General features: G+C 34.9%; 5 protein-coding genes across 5 annotated transcripts; 2 read left to right on the forward strand and 3 right to left on the reverse strand.

The window, feature by feature from the left end:
- Positions 1-1,254: 1,254 nt before the first annotated feature.
- On the reverse strand, positions 1,255-4,674 carry LOC137747098 (cytokinin dehydrogenase 2-like). The gene is made up of 5 exons (XM_068487146.2): positions 4,074-4,674; positions 2,521-2,648; positions 2,154-2,402; positions 1,781-2,049; positions 1,255-1,569 (listed from the first exon to the last, which is right to left on the reverse strand). The coding sequence occupies exons 1-5, from the start codon at positions 4,672-4,674 to the stop codon at positions 1,275-1,277; spliced, it is 1,542 nt and encodes a 513-aa protein (XP_068343247.1). The 3' UTR covers positions 1,255-1,274.
- Positions 4,675-6,479: 1,805 nt separating this feature from the next.
- LOC137746950 (translation machinery-associated protein 22) lies at positions 6,480-9,314 on the reverse strand. The gene is made up of 7 exons (XM_068486955.2): positions 9,056-9,314; positions 8,822-8,911; positions 8,446-8,495; positions 8,219-8,300; positions 8,054-8,121; positions 7,880-7,963; positions 6,480-6,926 (listed from the first exon to the last, which is right to left on the reverse strand). Exons 1-7 carry the CDS (start codon positions 9,201-9,203, stop codon positions 6,870-6,872), a joined length of 579 nt encoding a protein of 192 aa, XP_068343056.1. The 5' UTR covers positions 9,204-9,314; the 3' UTR covers positions 6,480-6,869.
- Positions 9,315-13,583: 4,269 nt separating this feature from the next.
- Positions 13,584-16,419, forward strand: LOC137748559 (LOB domain-containing protein 22-like). Its single transcript, XM_088685017.1, has 3 exons — positions 13,584-13,991; positions 14,137-14,273; positions 16,362-16,419. The coding sequence occupies exons 1-3, from the start codon at positions 13,593-13,595 to the stop codon at positions 16,417-16,419; spliced, it is 594 nt and encodes a 197-aa protein (XP_088541143.1). The 5' UTR covers positions 13,584-13,592.
- Positions 16,420-18,637: 2,218 nt separating this feature from the next.
- Positions 18,638-19,292, forward strand: LOC148690834 (LOB domain-containing protein 22-like). The gene is made up of 2 exons (XM_088685018.1): positions 18,638-18,937; positions 19,182-19,292. Exons 1-2 carry the CDS (start codon positions 18,638-18,640, stop codon positions 19,290-19,292), a joined length of 411 nt encoding a protein of 136 aa, XP_088541144.1.
- A 3,492-nt stretch (positions 19,293-22,784) lies between these two features.
- On the reverse strand, positions 22,785-23,976 carry LOC137724768 (pathogen-associated molecular patterns-induced protein A70-like). Its single transcript, XM_068463486.2, has one exon. The coding sequence runs from the start codon at positions 23,866-23,868 to the stop codon at positions 22,963-22,965; it is 906 nt and encodes a 301-aa protein (XP_068319587.2). The 5' UTR covers positions 23,869-23,976; the 3' UTR covers positions 22,785-22,962.
- Positions 23,977-24,099: the final 123 nt, after the last annotated feature.

The following is a 24,099-nucleotide window of genomic DNA, read 5'->3' on the forward strand; positions in this document are numbered from 1 at the left end:
TAGTCTCCCTCTCAATGTCTTGTCCAAATCATGCAAGAGTGATCACTCCTTCAGTCCCACATAGGATTTCTTGTTGCTTCTGCTTTTGATTATTCAATTAAATCACATCCAAACTTTTTTTAAAAAAAATTATTAATTATGGACTCTACTCTTTCCATTCGTTTTCGAAATTCTGAAAACAAGGCCTGCCCTGAGCCTGAGGGTAGTCGAAGTAGGCATCCGCCTAGGGCCCTCACTTCGGAAGGCTCCCAAATTTTTTTAAAAATATATAATAATATATATTATATAAATTTTTACAGTTCAAATCCAATATAAGTATCAAAAATAAAATCATAGGCAATTGAAAAGAATTTGTTGAAAAAATAGATTATGTAAACTTAATTAGTACATCTGCATTGAAAAACGTGAGACGTGTAATATTTAAGTAATGTTTGTATACCTTTCTTTATTTTAATATTAATTTTTAATGATATTTGATATAGAAATAAACTTTTTCATGTATTTAGGGAATTTTTTTTTTCTGCGTATCAATACACAAAAAGTCGGGACTTAGAAAACTCTAGCGCCTCATGTCAAAGTCTTGCCTAGGACTCCCAAATTCTCAGGGCCGGTCTTGGAACTAAATTAACTAGTGTTGAGATAATTAGATTTTTTTCCATGATGGGTTGAAAAGCTAATCTGGCAGATATATATAATGTTTAGAACTAGTTTTTCAACTAGTGTTGAGATAATTAGGTTTTTTTCCATGATGGGTTCAAAAGCTAATCTAGCAGATATATGTAATGTTTAGAACTAGTTTTTTTAACTAGTGTTGAGATAATTAGGTTTTTTTCCATGATGGGTTGAAAACCTAATCCAGCGCATATATAATGTTTAGAACTAGTTTTTTTTTTTTTTTTGGAATAAAAAATACATTCAAATTTTCCTTTAGCAAGAATCGAACCCAATATCTCTCGCTTACCAGTGAAGAGGAATACTATTAGACTGTAGTACTAAGTGACCGTTTAGAACTAATTAATAATTTCAATTAAGTTTCTATATTAATAAAGTCCTGAATGAATGGGTTAACATTTAGATTAATTTCACATTTCTCGAATGAATGGGTTAACATTTAGATTAATTTCACATTTCTTAGCATAATTCGGATTTCACATTCTTAGATTTCAAACTTTTGGGGACAATTTATGACATGTAAAAAGTTACTAAACATTGTATATTATTTTTAAGTTCCCAGCTACTTCCAACTGCCACTACTTTAAACATACAATGCTTAATTACAAAACACTGAAAATCCTTTGTCCTGGTGCTAATATCTTGTTTGGATCAAACCTAACTTTCCTGTCTTGGAAACTTTGCCACTTTGTTCCGAAATGGTTTTTCCAATCCTCCTGTGTTTCATAGTGGGGAAGGTACTGCTTAACCAGAATGCCAGCATCATTACAAAATTGCAGTATTTGTCTGTTTACTTCATCAAATGCCTGCCAGTCATTGAATCCGCTTGCATGCAAGAGCCCTACAACATAGAAAACATCTTCATCTGGAATAACTGCAGACATCCTACCGTCCCACCTGCAACATTATTTAATACAAAATTCGTTCATTAGATTACCAAAAATAAAACAGAAACCCTAATTCTTTTGGTTCAAGGAAAGGGGCGGGATGCAGTAAGAGTCAAACTCCTTCCAAGAATAGTAAGTATTCTATCACTAGAGGCTAGAGCTGTATAGAAAGCGCACATATTTAACACAAGTACCATTAATTATGCTCACGGAAAACTCACTTTTTTCGGTTCATGGGGTAAATGAGGGTCACTGCCGTAGGAACATTTTGTTTGAGAAGAATGTTCCTGAAAACACCCGAATCAATGTCCAAAATTCGTGATTTTGGTACAAAGATATTCAGCCATGGATGAGCAATATCCCATAGTCCAAGTGATCGAAGTTTTTCCTCTTCAGTGTGCACTCTATCCAGAAAATCTATGTACAATACATCTTGATCGAATAAAAATCCCGGAACGAAGCTTAACCCGTTGATCAATTTTTCAACTACCTATATATACAAGGAAAAGTAATTTAAAATGGTACTAACTCTCTTAATTACCTTCAATATTAGTCATATAATAAATATAAAAAAATAGTAGAAAAATGGTGTACCTTGTCCACTGTTGTTCGAGTGCTATCATCATAATATTTAGCTGCTTCTATGTAGTAGATGAAGCCGTATTGATTTATTAAAGCTGTTATTCTTGGTTGATCGAGTAATGGGTAAAAGGAAAGGTCTAGAGGACCCTGCTTCATTAGAAGGAAACCTTCTAAATAATCGAATCCGTTGTTTGCCATTAAACGTTCTTGATCTTTTGAAAATGCAGAGAAGTTGCTGTACATCATTCGAACCCATTTAGCCTGCAGAGAATTAGTGTAGAACTTATTTAATTCAAATCATAGTTCAAGGAAAAAATAGTATATATTTTGTTACAACGATATTGTACTCTGAGGAGCAGAGGTATATTTTTGTTCATACCCTCTTCGGAGCTGGCTCTAGGGGAATCCTTGCTCTGGTTATTATACCAAATTGGCCCAAGCCTCCGAGAACAGCATAAAATAGCCCTGGCACCTTGTTTGAGGAGCATGTAACTAATTCCCCCTTCCCTGAATAAAATAAAATAAAATTCATAAGTGCCTGATAAACAACCAATTAAATTTATGTGTGAGGGGCTAATGTTTACATGCAAGCGTTACCCTTAATGAAATTTATTTTTGTTTTATATAAGATAATTTTTTTGACAAACAATAGCAGTATGAAGCGTTAAATGTTTGAGGAGAGAGAGATTAGTGGGAATCAAATTCGCAACAGTATGCATAAAATTATAACTTTCCGCCACTACAATAAAGCACCTACTTATAGAATATCACTTTAGTAACAATGCAATCATATATCGATACAAATAAAAATTTTAAAGCACCAATTGACTTGGTGGAATACTTTAAATGAATATGTAAACTTCATTCTTGTTCTATATCCACACTTTAAGCAAATGGCGTTTTAACACAATGGCATCATGTTTACGTGCCCTACTTTTCTCCTTAGTAATTAACTATCAAACCCACTAATGATATATCGTTCTACTAAAAATATATAGGCTTTTTAGCCAAAATGGTCCCTGAGAGTGCATAACACATCACTTTGGTCCTTGATATTTAAAATCAATAGAAGTGGTTCCTAAGATTGTCCACTATCAATCATTTTGGTCATTCTGTGCAAAATTATGCAATTTATGTTACATAAGGATCAAAATGACAAATAAACCCTCAATTTAATAAATAATGGGTCAAAATGATTTGACAAAAATTAACGATATTTTGGTCATTGTGTTCTTATTTAATGGAGATTTTTCTCGGAATAACCAAAATGATTAATGTGGACAAACTCAATGACCAATTCTATTGATTTAAAATCTCAGGGCTCAAAGTGAGGAGTTATGCAAATCTTATGGACCATTTTAGCTAAAAAGCCATATATATATTATTCATACTTTAAAGCCAATCTAAATAATCAAGAATAAGTTCGAGTTCTCACTTTCATTACCAGACCATGAGCTTGATTTGAAAAATTTGAGAAAGTTCGGTAGTTTTCACACACATGTGTTACAATTGTTGGCACTTTGAAAATGTGTACTCCAAATTTATAAAAATACAAGAAAAAAATTTATATACAAAGAATGAAAAATAACATTTTGGGAGTGCCAACTACTGAGGACAAACCCTAATAATAAATAGGAAAAATTAATAAATTTGTAAGTTAATGAGTGCGGTCCAATATTTTGCAACGCTTGCTGAGGTGCATTCATTTCCAGTGAATATGCATGCAATACAATGCAAAAGTAGTTGTTAGGACTTTTAAGTGAAAGAGCCAGATGAATATTTCAAATTCATTGAATACATATAGAACTTTCATTGAATACATATAGAACTAGAATGTGTCATAAAAATAAGGACAGAAAGAAAATGGAAAGAAGGTCAATGAGATAACACAATATGATAGAGTAGTACTGAGTTGTAAGAGAGTCCTCATACCTGTTACAACATCGAGTTCATAGACATTGTTGATTTGAGGTCCATAACGAAACGTTTGCCCGCTGATTCCGGCGTTACTGAGCGTGCCACCAACGCTGAGGTAGAGGTAGTCAGTCCATGAAACTGGAGTAAGACCACGGTCGAGTGTAGCACGCAACACATCGATCCAACGCTGCTCACCTCCAACATCAGCATAAGAACCCAAAGAAGGGCTCTCAGAGACTACAATTCTAGACCCATTACTGATCAAAGCTGTCATGTTTATGACAACGCCATCAGAGGTCAGGGCCTGTCCACGAACAGAATGGCCCTGGCCCCTAGCAGCTACACTGAAAGGTGCAGAATTGTTGTTTGCGGATAGGATTAAACTTGCGATGTCATTTGGCGACGTTGGATTAAGAACTGCAGATGCGTATTGATAAACTATATGGCCATAATCTGTTGAGGTTGAATTGATGGATTCGGTATCATTTCGAAGGAAGCCGGAGATATCCCCGAGTGCGGGTAGGAGTATACTTGTCCCGGTTGTGAATAACACCATAAACCCTAGGATTAAACTCATGGTTGTCAAGTATTTTGGAACTGCGAAATTCTCAGCCATTTTTTTTGTGGTGAAATGAGAGGAGAAGAGAAGTGTGTCGATATGTAGGAGTAAATTAAGTTGCATTATATATAGAGGAGAAATTACTTAAACAAAATTTATTAATGTGGGATAGTAGAGCATGGACTGCGTTAATTAACGTCGTTTAGTGGCCAGCCAAGTTGTATATGTACAGGCTTTTCCAAATGTACGCAAGAAGAAGACGACTTCATCAAATCAGTAAACACGCTTTTGCAAATTTAAGCAAAGATTATATAAGACCTTGAATATCTTAAATTTAACTTATCTATTTTCTACAAATTGTCGGTTGAATAGATACGAAAATTGAGTTAATTACTTGTGTTATATGATAAATTAATTTTCAAATTGCTAAGGATGGTCTGTACAAACATTCTTTTAACAAGTATGCAGATACATCGACGGATCATGGATTCTCATGATTATATGCATAGTTGCAACATTTTTTATTTCCTCATATTTCTTTGCTTTTTTTCATCTGATAATAAAAAGGGACTCAAAATAATATGTTCTTCGTGTATATCCTTTTCCCACTTTATTACATCTTTTGTTTGGTCTGGGTGTTTATAATTATTTAGGTCGGAATTTCAGTTTTTAAATCAATTTTTGGCTCATTTGATAATTATTTCGTTTTTAGTTTTTAGTTTTAATTTTTAATTTTTTGTGAAAGATAGAGGCGAAAATATATGAGAGAAGTGAGATGTGAAGAAGAGGTGGAAAGAAAGATGGTAAGAGGGATTTGAAATAAATGTATATGAAATGTTAGATATGAGAAATGAGATACGAGATATTAAGAGGCCGTTTGATAATCATTTTGTTTTTAGGTTTTATTCTGTTTCCATATGTTACCAAACAAGATATTTTTAGTAAAAAATTGAAAAAACTGAAATGGTTACTAAGTTTTTTTTGTTTTCGTGTTTTGGTTTTGTACTTTTTTTCCTTATTCTTCCCTCTCCCGCCACCCTCTCTCGACCCTTCTTCTTCGTCTTCTTTTTTTCATCCCTGATACTTTTCCTCAATCTATAGGGCAAAAACTGAATACGAAAAACTATAGATGAAATGGTTATACAACATTCACTTCAACCTTTATTAATATTTTTTGGAATGAAAGAACCAAGTGGGTTTATATTATATTAATCCACTCTTGGGATACGAAAAATTTTACTCCGTTTAAACCCTTCTTCACTATGCTTAACCCGCCAACAAATCCAATTTTAGATACGCTTCTCTTTGGGCGGTGACAATTGCAATCTTTGACATGGTTATAATATTGTTTGTTTATAATAATGTTCGATGAAACATTTAACCCAAAAAGACATGGAGTACAAAACGGCCTAACAACCAGATCTAGGCTGGCAAAGACAAGGATTTCCTGCTTGGGGAACACAGTTGGCTGCATCATTAAGGTTTTCAATCTAAAAAGCTTGCACCCTGTTTAGGCTGAAAAGGTCTCAAGGCAAGAGGGCAAAAGGTTATGGACTATAACTCAGTTGGTTAAGAACATTCATCATTTGCATTCGAAGGTCCCCAATTGATTTCCTTTTTGCGCAATATTGCCCGTGTACATCTAGAAAGGCCTTCAAGGTCTTGGAAAATTCACAGGCGTGATTTCAATCATAAGTAGCACTTAGCGCTACATGTGTTTTAGCCGATAACTTTGATTTCCACAATTGTTCGATCTTTTATTTTCAATCTCAACCATTAATTTTCTGTGTCACTCAATCCTACATAGTAGCATTGAGGAAAAATTGCAAATTCACTGCTAGAATATAAAATGTAAACGATAATTCGTAAACCAAAATTTTGAATATGTTTCTAATTTGTTAACTCACGGAAGCTAAAGATTACAGGAAGCAGCAGCTAGGTCTGCAACATGAGGATCAACCTTAGGTAATATGTGACACACAAGAACAGAGCAAGTGGCATATACCATTACCCCTACAAAGCAAAATACAGATCTCGAAATACAATTTAACTGCAAAAAATGTAAAATTCTTGCAACCAAGATAACTAGAGACTCGAGAGGGGCAAACATCTCACTGGCAATCGGACTCTTGGAACTTTAAGGAGTATGTTCACTGGTCCTTTACTTTGATAGCACACTGAATCGAGTTAAAGCTCGCACCAACAGGAAAAAGATACCATGCTCCATCTTATTTGTGTGCCACAGATACTGTTCAAGCAGCAGGGACCTTTCTGCCATCTTCAATAAAGAAAATTGCAGCTTCTGGGACCTAAAGGAGAAAAAGAAAAATTTTAGATACTTTAAACTAAGCATGTATAAAGTCGAAAACACAAGATTACCAAAACATGGCTAAAAAGGGGGACGAGGGGGCAATAATGCATAATCAACTCATATGGTTTCTTCAGATACATGTATGCTTTTGGCTTTTCGGTATAAATTAAAGTACATGTTCAATTCATGCCAATCAAAATTAAGAATACGTCTTCAATGGCGTTAACACTCCAGTTTCAACATTCATTAAAGTTTTTGGTGATGCTAAATACAACCCAGCCTTACCATTTGACCATTCTGTAAAACAATTAAAACTGAAAAATTACCATTCAATAGAAACAAAAATGAAACGAAAAATCAGACAAAAGTTGATATTAAGATTTTCTATTCAGGTTGAACACGGATCTCTACATGAACATATTTGAAGATTTGAAGGTTAAAGCAAAGGCCTTCGGCCTTCTATGGCGTATTAAATACCTCCCTTTGTACAAAAATAGAAAGAAAAAGAAAAACAAGCATAAAAGGATAATCCTTGATGCCCTGACTTTTTGAAGGATTCACTAAAAAAATTCCTAAGCATGGTGCTACCCCATGCAATCACCCAAGGACATGAAGTGTTAAAATCAAAATGACGACATAAAAATTTGACACTACATGGTACATACTTCCCAAAGCCAAAATTTAGCTAACTGTTTACATGTACCAATATTTAGTTTTAAATTTCACAACTTCCTCACCACATTTCAATTCTTCTTCCTCAGATAACATTTCAATTTATACCATATATTGCGATCCTCATTCATACAATATAGTAACTCCTCTTTGGTCTAATTCATTCATATACAAAGCTTTAAAGAGGTTAATGTTTTTACTGGAACTAAGAACTTCTGTTTTGAACAAAAGGTGAAAACACATATGGAAGAAAGAGAAACAATAAGCGAAGCAGCTTACATCAGGCCAAGTATCCGTAATGAACTCCACAATGTCATAGGCTATATCTCCTTGAACGTCAATTTGGTCCTTCTCAGTTGGCCCCTGCAACCAACCATTCAAAATAATTATAACAAACCATAATAACAGATGACAGACCAGATTTCAAAAACCATTTCTTAATATCTATCATACCTTAACAACAGAGGCTCCCGTAGCAAACTTTTTACCCAATTTCTTTGAAGCGTCACTAAGTTTGACACCTGAATTGTAATTAAAGAAACCAAGTTAATTATGGTAGAAACAAAATAAGGATATCCAAATAGAAGGACAAAAGATGTATAGCAGCAGATCGCTCACCAAAAAGCTCCAGTCCTTTCACAGTGGTGATACATTTTCGCTTATTACGTGTGACCTTTTCAATCGTAACTTCTTGCTTCTCCTAAAGAAAAACCCAATACCAAGTTTAGAAATTTTAATCTAAAGGGTCTCACAACAAATATTGTTATGCAACTAGTTCACCTAGAGAGCTTGTTTGCAAAGGGTTACACCTATTGGATAGAGAAAAACACTTTCAGAAGTCTCACCTTTTTCTTAATCTTCCCGCCTGGAAGGCGCTTGACTTCTTCTTTAGGTGCTGAAGTGCCACCGTCAAGCCAAATACAGAGGGCAGGGAGTGAAGAAAGTCGTTACAATTTGAATTCGCAAAGCGGAAAACAATCTTTCCAAATAAAATTAAAGCCGAAAAAAATATAACACAATTAACATCCCATTTCATCTCATTAGCAGCACAAACAAACACACAACAACAACACATGTTTACGCATTCCATATCTCCACACACGAAACACATATGCTCAGTATCCACACTCATAATTCATCCAATCCAGACCAGAAAAAGTAACAATGTTCAACTAAATACGTAAACACACACACACAACATATACATATTTATAGGATTACCTGAAGAAGCAGCTCCATCACCACCTCCAGAAGAAATACCAGTGGACTGCAACTGGTTGGCTACTTTATCAGTTTCCTTAGCATTAGCCTCTGCACAAATAAAATTAATACAAACAATTAAAACTTTTTCGTTAAGATAACAAATAAATCAAACAAAACAGATTGATCATAAAAAAATTTAACTTTAATTAAATTTGATTAAAAATAAACTATGGTTCGGGAGAAAGATTGAACCTTTAACGAGATCCGGGTAAAGGTCCGGGGCGTTTTGGATCAACCATGGCTTGCATTTCTCGAAATCAGGTCCGAATTCACAGTACTCTGCAGGCAAACTGCACACCGCGCAGTACAGTACGCGTACCGGTTGGGGCTTCCCCGCCATCAGAGCTCAGCCTCAAGCTCCTCTCTCTCTCTAACCCTCGCTCTGTAATTGGGAAAGTCAAAACGCTGCGTTTAGGTTACGCAAATTGGTGAACTGATGACGGTGTATTGCAGCTGATGACGACGATGAGATTATAGGGATTGTTGGATTACAGGTGTCAGATGTTGATGGCCGAAAAGCGGTTAGTCTTATTGATTGGGGCCCATTCTGTTATGAGTTTCTAAGTTTCTTGGGCCCAGTAAACCCACATACTTGAAATAAGTAATAAATATTTTAATAAGTATTGATATTGGCACTTCAAAAAAATCTCAATATGCAGTTGTAATAAATGTATTTTTCTTTTTAAATACAAAAAATTTGTAATACACAATGAAAATTTTGTAATACCAACAGCAGTTTTTCTTTTAAATTTTAAAGTTTTTACTTCTTTTTGTTTCAAAGACGAAAATAAAGATTTAAACTTGACACAATTTTCAACGCACATAAGCACAATTAGGCATTCAAGAAAAACGCGCACCAGATGAGAGAACATCAAATTTCGACTCTAAAACCAGTTATACTTTTATTTACTGGTAGAATCATAACAAATTCAAAGTACCCAAATTTTTTTTTTTTATTATTATTATGGAAAGTACGCAAATATTGTTGGTAATACTAGAAAGGGTAGAAATACCCAAACAAGAATGAAAAGAACAATTTTACTAGCATATGTAATTGTTTGACGTGACAAATTATATACCATGTAGGGCATGCAAACCATAGTAACATATTAATGTCATAATTTGAAGCTTTTTTTTTGTTTTCTAAATTTTTCGTGGTCCTTATGGTGATACTATATTGTTAATATGAGACTCGTGGTTAAAAAAAAAAAAAAAAAAAATTAGTTAAGCTTCTATGATGAGTCCGTCACAATTGAGGTTCAAATCTAAATCTCTTTTAGTTTTCCGTTTAAAAAAAAAAAAAAAAACACAGAATCTGTCTCACGTGGATAAGTTAACTTAATTTTTAACAATTTTTTAGGCAACAACGGTCATCAATAGCTTTTCGACGGTAGAAAGTCAACATCGAAGTCAAATTCGATATATCACAACTATAGCTCATCAGGTTACAAACTTGATAGTCCACAAACAAATAATTATTCCACATTTTATCATAATTAATTTAGTAACATCATTGATCATAATCTCTGTTCGGGCAAAGATTTCTCCGGAAATGGCTCCTCGATTCTCAGCACAGCTCCACAAGGGATTGGCACTTTGGATGTGTAGTCGGACTCTTGCTTGTTGATGTGCTGCAAGAAGAGGATAGAGTTAGTTCGGAAAGGTGCCTTTGTGGGGCCTTAGATGTAGGCCTTGAGGCTCGCAATCAAAACTAACTAAATGCTAGGCGTGCCACTGCTATCTTAGTATAGTAGATGTAGAACAAGATCGTGTTTAGTCGATTTCTTGCGCCCCAAGTTACTCGGACTTCTTGTTATCCAAGGATTGTCGTGGATGAGTTAAGTCCACATTAAGTTTTTTTTCTTACCTTGTGAACAAAGACTTTCAGTTCATAGTCTTGTATATTCGAATGAGGGGAGTCCATATCCCTTAAGTCATTTGTTTGGTTCTTGATTGGTTTTAAATGAAAGCATATCCGTTAAACTGGCCAGATCCAGATGCAAATGAGACTCTTAAAGTAGGAAAACAAATGGATATGACTTGAATACATGCTGAAGAATACATTAAGCAGTATATCTATTATCTTTGAAAACACACAAAGAACTTTAAGCAAGATTTCACCTTGTCGGGCAAGGTCGAACTTCTTACAATCACTTCTCCTTGAGTTTACAGAGGTTTCTATGTTAAAAAGGGATGGATGGTAAACCAGTTTACACAAGAAAATCGATATTGCGCCACTTAGGGTGATAGCAGAGCTTCTAAACAAGACAAAAGATAACTTTTGTGAAGGAGATATCCTGAAAATGGCTAAGATATGGGCTGATTACAGCTTTTAGATGCAAATATGGCTTGAGAGCAGAGTTTGTATGTTTGTTGGTTTGATTGGTTGAGTGTCTCTGGGGCCTCTTCCTCCTTTTATAAGCAGATTAGCTCGACTGCAGTGACTTTGCTCTTGCCTGAAAACAACTTGGAGGGTAGTGAGTCATCAGTTTTTTACTTGTATTGCCACTGAAAAGTGCTTTTTGGCTGATTGTGAGTTAGTCTCTATCACTTGACATTTAAATCATAGGCACATGACCTATGCATTAATGGGAAGTCACCAATTTGTCTTTGGATTTGATGCTTGGGCCTTGGGCAAGTCAACCTTTAATTGGTATCTTTGAGCTTCCACACATTTGCAGCCCAATGTTCAAATATTAACCCAAACAATCTCATTGTACTCTTCCAAGAGCAAATCACCATTGTTCCCACACTTTTTGCGTCCCCATTGTTTTTATGATCAAATCTTCAACTGGCTCAGTGGAGAGGACTTAGCCTCCAAGTAATTCTGTAGGCAACGAACAAGCAAACACCACCAAATCAAATGTTCTCGCCATCTTAGTTTAATTAAAAGGTCGATTTTAACATCACATGTGAGATTTATGTATTTGTTTTAATGGAACGAAGTTTAGGTTTGGATCGTAATTGCTAACGAAGTTTACCCCAAGTTTTTAATCCTTTCTTTAGTGGAACCTACCGCAGACAAATCAAAGTATTGTTTGCCTTCTATTAACAATTTTTTCAGCACGAGGGTTTCATTACATTGTCATTACAGGGACCACAAAAGAAATTTGGTCTTTTACTTACCACCTTTTGTTAACGATATATGAAATTAAACAACGAATCCGTTGAAGTAAATTTTGAATACCAATTTCCTTTCAGTCCAATATTTTCTTTTCAAAATTCAAAAATGATCATAATTTTAATCTTGCTTCCAGGTAGTGAAGAAAACTTATATTGGGGAATTAGAGCTCCTAATACAACAATTAGTAGAGACAAATTTTAGTATTTGTCCACCTCATCATTCAATGCTTAAACATCATCTCTTAATGTTGGCAAAGTCATCACTTGTCGTTTCGTCGGTGATTTAACAGATGTCTAATTTTTAAAACGTTAGGTAGTTATTTAGAATGTTTTAAAAGGTTAAGGCTAATTTGAAATCACCCCAAAAAGGTTAGATAGTTATCTATATTTAACCTCGTTTTGAATTTTGGAGTGTTTATTCTATGAGTAATGTTGTTCATACCATGTTTTTGTACCACATTTTCATACCACCTTATGTGGCATTTGATGTGAACATCCACATCATTTGAATTAATCAGATTTTTTAATTTAGTTCATTATTTAATAAACTAATAATTAGGAAAAACTAGTTAATTAAATGATGATTGTGGTATACGAGGAGTCTTTCTTCTTCCTTTTCTTGGGTTTTGTAAATTTTTTAAATGATATGGTTGTCCACATCAGATGTCATCTAAGGTGATATAGAAATATGGTATAAAAACATGGCATGAATATCATTACTCTTTTTTTTTTTTTTTTAGGCCTTGAGAATGAGGACTCCAACTTAACACATCTTTTAATGTTTTTTTTTTTTTTTTTTTTGGGGGGGGGGGGGTAAACTTACATCTTTTAATGTTTAGAAGATAAGTACAATTAGATATTTAAGGAAAGTGCATGCGACATAAGTTAACATCGAATTTGGACCGTACAAGCAAATTCTATTTTCATGGACTGGCAGAATCATAACAAATTCAAATAACCAACCATATTTGGTAGTGCTAGCATTCTCAAGAATAGAGAAAGAACAAATTTAGTAGCATATTTAATCGTTTGGAGTGACAAATTACATACCATATAGGCATGTAAACAATAATAACATATTATTATCATAATTAGAGGTTTCTTTTAAGATTTTTTACTAAAATTTTGTTTAACCATGTACATAAAATTGAATAACAAATCAGCTGAAATAACTCATACAATACCAACTAACTTTCGGTCTAATATTTTCTTTTCAAAATTCAAAACGGAACATAGTTTGAATTTTGCTTCCCCACTAGTGAATAAAAACGTATATTATTAGTAATCAGGGTAAAATGAGCCAATATTAATCCACTTGGATTTGAGTTGTCATAACTAATCACTCAAAGATTTTCAATTCCAACACAACCGTTACATGCTTGTATAGACAAGGCACATTTCCTAATGCCAATTGGCTTTCACACCCTTAACCAAAATTGTATATATACACCCTATTTACACATATATACATACAGCATTTGTTTAGAGAACTCATGTATTTACACATATACACATAAACACATATATACATACAGCATTTATTTACACATATATACATACAGCATTTCGTAATCCCTACCCTCATCTGTTCCTCAGCAAAGAACTCATGGCAAATTCTAAAGCTTGTGCTGCCTGCAAATACCAAAGGAGAAAATGTACCCAAACCTGTGAATTGGCCTCATACTTCCCGGCCAGCAGGTTTGTAGAGTTTGTAAATGCGCAGCATACGTTCGGTATGAGCAACATTGAAAAGATTCTGGCTACGGTAGAGCCGGATCAAAGACCAGCAGCGGCTGAGACTATACTCTTTGAAGGGAATATATGGAGGAATAATCCTTCTGTTGGTTGCCTTGGTGTTACCAGATTCCTCCGCGAACAAGTAGATTTCCATGAGAAAGAACTTGAGATAACAAATCTATATCTAGCATTTTACAGGGAATTAAAACAGCAGCTTGATTCGCTCAAAATACAATCAGCACGAGAAGCACCGGTCGTCCCTGATCAAGTAAGCCATGATTTTAATTTTTATTCTTGCTGTCTACTTATCTTCTTACTGAATTATTGTTAATTGATCTATCTTTTTCGGACAAAAACAACATATGTAGACTAAAATAAAATAGCTGATTTACTATTTATTTTGTGTAATGTAGTTCCCTCGGATCACGGCTGAGATGAAAAAGTATGAAGAAGGGTACATCTACATGTCGAGTTTGGAAGACGCACAAGAGAAAGCCTTCGTCATCGGGCTCATGCAACCAGCAAGTTTCAGTGGACCTGGAGAGTCCAGGTACTGAAATTTTTTACCTTTTTTATTTGTAATGTTCCTTTTCTTTTTATTTATATTCTTGATTTAAACGGAGGTGTGGGGAAGAGAAAAAGGAGATGAGGTAGATCGCTAGGGAAGAGTGATGGGGGAGACGAAGATAATTTGTAAGAAGCGCGCCATGAGTTGGTTTTTGAAAAGCATTAGGATTAACATCCACGTTATGTTATTTGACTCTCATACTTTTGCGGAGATGCATATAACGTAAATGTCATGTTATTTGATTTCCATTTTGATGTGTATGAATGTATACATGCGTGCGAATAACTTTGTCCTTTAAAAGCTCAAACTTCAAATCACTTTTACTTGAAAAATAATGATAATAAATTCTTTTAAAACAAGTACATGGACAAATCTTTTTTTACCGAATTTACAAGAGATCTCCATTTACAAACCTCTTATGTGGACAATGAGATGAAATGCCAAGTCATTTAATGCAATTAAGTGAGTTTTCATTTTTTTAAGGAGAAATTTGGTTCTCGTCCCTTTCCTTTTATTTCATTGATTGAATTTTTTTAAAATTTTTGATCAAGACCGTTTCGTTTTTTCTACGTAATTATTCTAATAATAAAATATTTACATGTCAGCATTTTAAACCTTACTCTCTACTAACAACCACCCCACCCCTCCCATGACTTTCTCGTTGTTGTCGGACTCATTTTGCGTTTGCTTAGTATTGATTTATGAGCGCGAGGCTTAGAGTTACGATGATCTCGCATTCCAGTATTGTAAAATGAGTGTGCATTATGGTATTGTTAATGGGCCTTGATGTTTCGTGAGATGGATTTTGAGCATCTGGTAGAGCAAGAGAGGAGGGCAATTGCCGACGGAGGAGTTGCCGGCCCGATGGTGGAGTGGGGATGCTGATGGGGTAGGTTAGAGTGGCTCGGGGGAGCTTCGGTGGCTTAGGGTACTTTGGCTGACGAGGAACTTGGGGCCATTGGTGGAGTGGTGTTGGTGGTTAATTTTTTTGGTAATTAACTGTGTTTTAATTCGGAGGTTAAAAAATTAAATTCACCTAATCGCACTTAATGACTTTGCATACCATATCATTTTGTCGCATGAAATATTTTGTGAATGTGATGTAAGAAGCTGTTCACTTTTTTTTTTTTTTTTTTTTTTTTTTTTTTACAAATAATATTATATACCCTAAGAGGAAGAGATTGAGTTTAGCTTCACAATAAGCTTGCAATAATGTGATTTATGGAGATGTATTTTATTAGGAATTTGAGAGATTTTAATAGATTTATAAATTCATAGATTTTTATGAAGTTTAATTGATTTGTAGAGATTCCATGTAAAATTTTGATTCAATTCCCTTGAAATTTCATGAAAAGATGTGAGATTTGTGGATACTTAAAATACACTACGAAATCTCTCCAATTCCATATGATTCCTCAACTTTTTCAAATTTTTTAAAATCAAATTCTAATTGAATACATTTGAAATGTTATAAACTTCTTTAATATCCTAATTGAATACACCCAGATTTCTAAGGATTTTAATAAACTATTTTAAAATCTTGATTGAATACACATTAAATTTCAGATAATCATTTCAAATCCTAATTGAATACTCCTAGATTCATTAAAAAATTTAAATCCCTCAAAATCCCAATTGAATACACCTAATTAAATTCACCTAATCGCACTTAATGACTTTGCATACCATATCATTATGTCGCATGAAATAGTTTGTACATGTGATGTAAGAAGCTATTCTCTTTTTTATTTTTTTATTTTACAAATAATATTATCTACCTAAGAGGGAGATGTTGGATTTAGCTTCACAATAGGCTAGCAATAATGTGATTTAAATTTGCCTTATTTCTAACCCATTGTGAGACTAAGCTCAACCCCCTCCTTCTTAACAATTTTCTCCTTTTAATTATTTCACTTTTTAAGTTGAACTATCATATACCTTTCTCCCACTTCTCACAAAAAATTATTCATTTTCATAATAAAAATAAAAGAAACGTCCTCGGATAAAAGTAAATAATGTTTTGCCCTTTGGTAATTTACTTTGAATTGATCTTCTTTCCATGAAATGCAGTGCTGGAGCTATCTCGAAGTCGAAGGCCAAGGGAAAACAACCGTTGGATCAAGAATGAGTTTTAGACCTGGTTTGGTACTGAGGTGATTCTGAAAAAAAATCTGATATAAAAAAAAGCTGGGAGCTGTTTTTGTGTTTGGTAAACATTCAACTTCAGTTTTTTTTCACAGTTTTGGGTGAAAAAAAGCCAAAAACAAGAAGCTGCAAACCCCAGCTTTGAAAAATCGGCTTTTTTTTCATATCTGTTTTACATAAAAGTTTAGCAAACACTATAATACTGTTTTTTTTTTTCAAAAGCACTTTTACAAAAAAGTTTACCAAACACTCTGCTGCTTTATTTCACAGCCGCTTATTCTCACAGCACAGCAGAATCAGTTTTTTTTCAAAGTATAGCAATACCAAACCAACCCTTACTCAGTGTGGAGTCTGTCAATGCTGGTGCCCCCCATTTGGCAAACTCAGTAGTACTTATGCTAGTTATCAAACTCAATGTCGCTGGATAATTGTTTCGTTTTTAATTTTTAACATTTAATTTCAATTTCTCCTCTTGTTTTTTTTTTTTTTCAATTGGAAATTTGTTTTGTTAATAATTGTAATTTTCAGATTTCAAAATCTAGTCAAATTTTGAAATCTCTCTAAAATTGATTTTAACTTTTATTCTTTAATACTATGTATCAAAACATGCATGACACTCAGAGTCTCAAATTTCGGCACCTATGCACTACCGACTGGTCAGTATTTACCAAAAATCATTCTACCTAAATGCTACAAACTTTTGGTCACATTTGCATCCATTTTTTTGGTGTGACAGATTCATTGTATTGACATAATTGACTCATTTGAGATAAAAACGATAATATTACATGATGGATCAATAATCCTTTTCAGCAATCAAGTTATTCACAAAATATTAGTAGGGAGACTGGAGACACACGAAAGAGGAGAACAGACCTAGAGCCCAAAAAAAAGAGCGTACTTAATTAAAAAAAAAACAATTGACTTAGTGGTCTTTCGTACCGAACATACGCAGCATGGAGGAAACATCGTTGAACTTTGTGCATCGGGAAGTAAACAAAGTAGCACACAGGCTAGCTAGTGCTGGTTTGGGTGTTTCTAGTGAAGATAGGTGGGTTGAATCTCCCCCAGATTTTATTTTAGATGTTTTGTTAGAAGACAATCAAGTGTAACCATTTACGTTACAGTGAAGATAGCTACTTGTGTGGGACATTATTTTTCACTTAGACCGGGTTGAAATCCCGGCAAGGTTTTTACTAAGGCCCATTTTAGCACCATATCCTATCTTTGTACGTGTTTTTTGTATTAATGAATATCGTACTTTTTTCAAAAAAATGTTGGCAAAGTCATCACTTACTATCGGTGATCTAACAGATGTCTAATTTTTAAAACGTTGGGTAGTTATTAAGAATATTTTAAAAGATTAAGACTAATTTAAAATCACCCCAAAAAATTAGATAGTTATCTATGTTTAACCTCATTTTGAAATTTTGGAGTTTTTATTCTGTTGGGCATTGAGAACAAGGACTCGAACTTGATACATCTTTTTAATGTTCTTTTTAATGTTTAGAAGATAAGTACAAATAGATATTTAAGGAAAGTTCATGCCAGATAAGTTAACATCGAATTTGGACCGTACAAGCATTCTATTTTCATTGACTGGCAGAATCATAAGAAATTCAAAGAACCAACCATATTTGGTAGTGCTAGAATTCTCAAGAATAGAGAAGGAACAACTTTAGTAGCATATTTATTGTTTGGAGTGACAAATTACATACCATATAGGCATGTAAACAATAGTAACATATTATTATCATAATTAGAGGTTTCTTTTAAGATTTTTTCACCAAAATTTTGTTTAACCGTGTACATAAAATTAAATAACAAATCGGTTGAAATAAATTATACAATACTTTCAGTCTAGTGTTTTCTTTTCAAAATTCAAAACGAAACATAGTTTGAATTCTGCTCCCCCACTAGTGAATAAAAACGTATATTATTAGTAATTAGGGTAAAATCGAAGAGAACCAATGTTAATCCACTTGGATTTGAGTTGTCATAACTAGTCACTCAAGGATTTTCAATTCCAACACAACCCGTTACATGCATTTACAGACAAGGCACATTTCCTAATGTCAATTGGATTTAACACCCTTAACCAAAATTGTATATATACCCCCTATATACACATTTATACGTACAGCACTTGTTTAATTGCATTTCTTAATCCCTACCCTCATCTCTTCCTCAGCAAAGAACTCATGGCAAATTCTAAAGCTTGTGCTGCCTGCAAATACCAAAGGAGAAAATGTAACCAAACCTGTGAGCTGGCTGCATACTTCCCGGCCAGCAGGTTCGTAGAGTTTGTAAACGCGCAGCATATGTTCGGTATGAGCAACATTGAAAAGATTATAGCTACAGTTGAGCCGGATCAAAGACCAGCAGCAGCTGAGACTATACTCTTTGAAGGGAATATATGGAGGAATAATCCTTCAGTTGGTTGCCTTGTTGTTACCAGATTCGTCCTTGAACGGGTAGATTTCTATGAGAAAGAACTTGAGGTGACAAATCGAAATCTAGCATTTTACAGGGAATTAAAACAGCAGCTCAATTCGCTCAAAATACAATCAGCACAAGAAGCATCATCCCTGATCAAGTAAGCCATGATTTTAATTTTTATTGCTGTTGTGTACTTATCTTCTTACCGAATTATTGTTAATTAATCTAATCTTTTTCGAACAAAAAAATAGCACATGTAGACTAAAATAACTGATTTATTGTTATTAATTATTCTGTGTAATGTAGTTTCCTCGGATCACGGCTGAGATGAAAAAGTATGAAGAAAGGTACATCTACATGTCAAGTTTGGAAGACGCGCAAGAGAAAGCCTTCGACATCGGGCTTATGCAATACTGAAATTTTTTACCCTTTTTATTTATAATGTTTCTTTCTTTTTATTTATTTTCTTGATTTAAACGGAGGTGTGGGGAAGAGAAAAAGGAGATGAGGTATCGTAGAGGAGAGAGATGAGGGAGACAAAGATGATTTGTAAGGAGCGCGCCATGAGATGGCTTTGAAAAGCATTAGGGTTAACATCCACGTTATGTTCTTTGACTCCTACGCTTGCACGGGAATGCATATAACGTAAACGTCACGTTATTTGATTTCTAATTTGGTGTGTGCAAATGTATACGTGGCGTGCGAATAACTTTATCTTTTAAAATTACAATCTTCAAATGATTTCAAATCACTTTTACTTAAAAATAATAGTCATAATTTAAAAAAAAAATGCAAAGAGACAATCGTTTTAGACTGAATTTACAAGAGATCTCCATTTACAAACTTCTTATTGATACGAAATGCCAAGTCATTTAGTGCAATTAAGTGGGTTTTCGTTTTTTTAAGGAGAAATGAGGTTTTCATTTCTTTTATTTTATTTCAATGATTGAAATTTTATTTATTTTTTATCCACATTCTTATTTCAATAATAAAATATTTACATATCTATATTTTTTATTTTACAATTAAATATTATAGAACTAACAAATGTTCTGGCCATCTTACTTTAATTAAAAGGTCGATTTTAACCTCACATGTGAGATTTATATACTTTGTTTTAACGGAAGACTAACGAAGTTTAGGTTTGGATCTCAATTGCTAACGAAACTTACCATAAGATTTTAATCCTTTCTTCAATGGACTCTACCGCAGACGAATCAAAATATTGTTTACCCTCTGTTAGCAACTTTTTCAGCACAAGGATTTCTTTGCATTGTCATTACAGGACCACAAAAGAAATTTGGTCTTTTACTTACCAACTTTTGTTTAACAATATATAAAATTAAACAATGAATCCGCTGAATAAAATTTTGAATACCAATTTCCTTTCAGTCAAGCATTTTCTTTTCAAAATTCAAAAAGAAACATAATTTTAATCTCGCTTCTAGTTAGTGAAGAAAACTTACATTGGGGAATTAGAGCTCCAAATACGATAATTTAGAGACTAATTTTAGTATTTGTCCACTTCATCATTCATTGCTGAAACACCAAGTAAAGCTCAGACACGACAACAGTGGACTAAACCAAGCTCATGAGGGTTGAAGTGTAATTTTGATGGAGCGTGGTATGAAAGGTCGCATCGGGGAGGATATGGTGTGGTTATACGTGATTGGGTGGCCATTTTTATCGCTGCAGTTTCTAGGCATTTTTGCCATGTTAATTCACCCCTACATGATGAGTTGCTTACGGCTAGAAGAGCAACAAAACTCCTAATGGAATTCAAAGTGCTAGTTCGAATTCCATTTTGGAGGGAGACTTAAGTGTTGTGCTTGTAGCCGTGGATCGTTCAAAGGATGATTGTTCATTATTGGGACCTATAATTAACGACATCAAAGAAGTTTTACGCAGCACGGAGGGAACATCGTTGAACTTTGTGCATCGGGAAGCAAACAAAGTAGCACACAGGCTAGCTAGTGCTAGTTTGGGTGTTTCTAGTGAAGATAGGTGGGTTAAATCTCCCCCAGATTTTATTTTCAATGCTTTGTTAGAAGACAATCAAGTGTAACCATTTACGTTATGGTGAAGATAGCTACTTGTGCAGGACACTATTTTTCCCTTAGACCGGGTTGAAATCTCGGCAAGGTTTTTACTGAGGCCCATTTTAGCACCCTATCCTATCTTTGTACGTGTTTTTCGTATTAATGAATATCATACCTTCTTCAAAAAAAAATATTGGCAAAGTCATCACTTACCGTCGGTGATCTAACGGATGTTTAGTTTTTAAAACGTTAGGTAGTTATTAAGAATATTTTAAAAGATTAAGACTAATTTAAAATCACCCAAAAAAATTAGATAATTATCTATATTTAACCTCATTTTGAAATTTTGGAGTTTTTATTCTGTTGGGCATTGAGAACAAGGACTCAAACTTGATACATCTTTTTAATGTTTAGAAGATAAGTACAAATAGATATTTAAGGAAAGTTCATGCCAGATTTTTAATGGTCCGGAACCAAAGAGTTCATGGAAGCATTGCAAGCCGGAGCTAACGTGAGCATGATTGGGCAGTTTGGTGTTGGTTTCTACTTGGCCTATCTTGCTGCCGAGAAGGTTATTGTGACCACCAAGCACAACGACGATGAGCAATACATCTGGGAGTCACAGGCTAGTGGTTCCTTCACTGTCACAAGGGATGTTAGCCGCGAACAGCTTGGCAGAGGCACCAAGATCACCCTCTTCCTCAAGGAGGATCAGGTAAAGAACCATGCTAATTGATTAAGTATTTCCTTTATATGATTAAAGAGAAAAATTGGGTACTAATTTTTTGTTGGGTTGTGATCAGTTGGAGTATTTGGAAGAGATCAAGGACCTTGTGAAGAAGCACTTTGAGTTAGTTCATCAGCTATCCAACCTATCTTTGGACTGAGAAGACTACCAAGAAAGAAATCAGCGACGACGAAGAAGAGGAAACCAAGAAGGAAGAGGAAGGAGATGTTGAGGAGGTTGATAAGGACAGGGATAACAAATCAAAGAAGAAAAATATAAAGTTGAAAGGATCACATAGAGGCTTCAAGAAATAGAATAGTGACAAGTTAGATGAATGCATCTAATTAGACTACTTTCAAGTACATTAACAATATTATACTAAAGAATTCTAGCTAGTCAGTCTAAAATATTTCAATTGAAGTAGTTTGTCATACTAATTAATATTTAAGATAAAGTTTATAAATATTTTTCTTTTAAAAATAAAGTATATTTAATAATTCATCTTTATTTGTTAAGAAAATTAAATTAATAGCTATTATGCATTTTTTGGTCATTTTACACAGTTACAATTGTTTTACATAAAAGTTTACCAAACACTATCATACTAGTTTTTTTCTTTTCGAAAAGCACTTTTACAAAAATGTTTACCAAACACTATGCTGCTTTATTTCACAGCTGTTTATTCTCACAGCACAGCAAAAACATCTTTTTTTTTAAATACAGCAATACCAAACCAGCCCTGAGTCCCACATTAATGAAAAAAGGGACCTTGCATGGACTTATAAGAGGTTGCGCTACTCCCCATATTGCCAATTAGTTTTATAGTAGAATCTCAACTTTCTTCATTGTATCAGAGCAAGTTGTCCCACGTGTGAAGCCAAACGGCCACGTCATCCCGTTGTGTTATCCACGTATTATGCTCGAAATTCACCATACGTGAGAGGATGTGTTGAGAATGAGTTATACATTAATGAGAGGAAGGATATTACATGAGCTTATAAAAGGTTGAACTACTTTCTATATTGCCAATTGGTTTTATAATGTAACCTCAACTTTATTATCATTTAACATACCAGTTTTACGTAAGCCTTTCAATGCTTTGCTTGAGAATTAAATATGTTTATAGTTATATATTTCATAAAATACTCATTAATTACTTCAACTTACTACCAAATGCATGTTACCAAAATAATCCACAAAACTGGACAAATACCATTACATTCACAAACCCACAGCCAAAAAAAAAAAAAAAAAAAAAGCCCCGATAATTTAAATTTAAAAAAGGAAAAAAAACTTACTTATTATTAGCTACTTTTTTTTTTTAATTTCTTTTAAGCATTTCTTTGTAACGTAAGAGCGAGTCGAGCCTCTGCAGTCTCAGCTGCTGCTTAAACCTGTTTATGAAGTCGTCAGCTTTCGCGTCAACCGCTTCATCGCCTCCAAACGACCTCGTTTTCTCCATCCGACGTGTCGCAGGCCTTTCGTCGTCGTTTCCTTCAACCCCTCCTCGGAGCCGCGATTTCTCGCTAGTCGACTTTTTTATCTTCTCGTGCTGGTTTACCCGAGCCCCATTACTCGGGTTCGACTTACTCCGATGAACCAAGTTTTCTTGTCTCGAAATGAGGTCGCGGCCCTCACGTTCGGACTCCTCCGGTTCGTAAATTTTATTCTCTGGATCAGCATGTTCGGACCGGTAGAATGGGAAATCCATCGACTTGAGCCGCTCCAAAAGCGAGGGTGTCCTAGCTAACCCGACCGGACTATCGCAGACTATCGGACGCGAACCAGGTTGTTGTTCTGCTGATTCGCCGGACTGGGGTTCTGGATTGGTGGATTGTTCGAATTTGTGGTGGGAAAAGTTGATGGACCGGATCCGGTCCAGCAGCGAAGGACTTCTTTCGAGTTGGTGTGAGGGAGTCCGGTTTAACTCGGTCGAATTATCTAAATTTGCATGTTGTGGCGCCGCGTACTGGGTTTCCGGGTTCGGTTGCTCGAATTTGTAGTGGGAGAAGTTTATCGACCTGACCCGGTCCAAGAATGAGGGGGCTCGTTCGAGTTGGGGCGAGTTGAACAGGCCGAGTTGCTCTTCTTGCTGCTGCAGTTGTTGTTGATGCTGAGGCCTTTTGTGGGTCCCATGGCGGGAGCTGAGGACTATGATGCCGATGATGAGGTTGAGGAGGAGGAAGAGCGAGGTGGGCGTGAACCAGCTGAGCATCGATGTCAACATGGCCAAAGACGACTACGGGTCCTCTATGTTGCGGCGTCTCAGCTGCTTTGAGCTTCTAGAGAGAGAGAGAGAGAGGGGTTGTTTTTGCCGACGAAAACGGAGGAGCTTTTCGGCGAGTAGGATAAAGCAGACAGATTAATATATATAATGGCGAGAGGTGACGTCTTTTTTGTTTGGGAGTGTGTGGTGATCACAGGGCGTATCAACGTGTTGCACGCGTCTTCATTGTTT

Source organism: Pyrus communis, chromosome 15 (genome assembly GCF_041283825.1).
Source record: "Pyrus communis isolate YQ-2024b chromosome 15, ASM4128382v1, whole genome shotgun sequence".
Lineage (NCBI taxonomy): Eukaryota > Viridiplantae > Streptophyta > Magnoliopsida > Rosales > Rosaceae > Pyrus > Pyrus communis.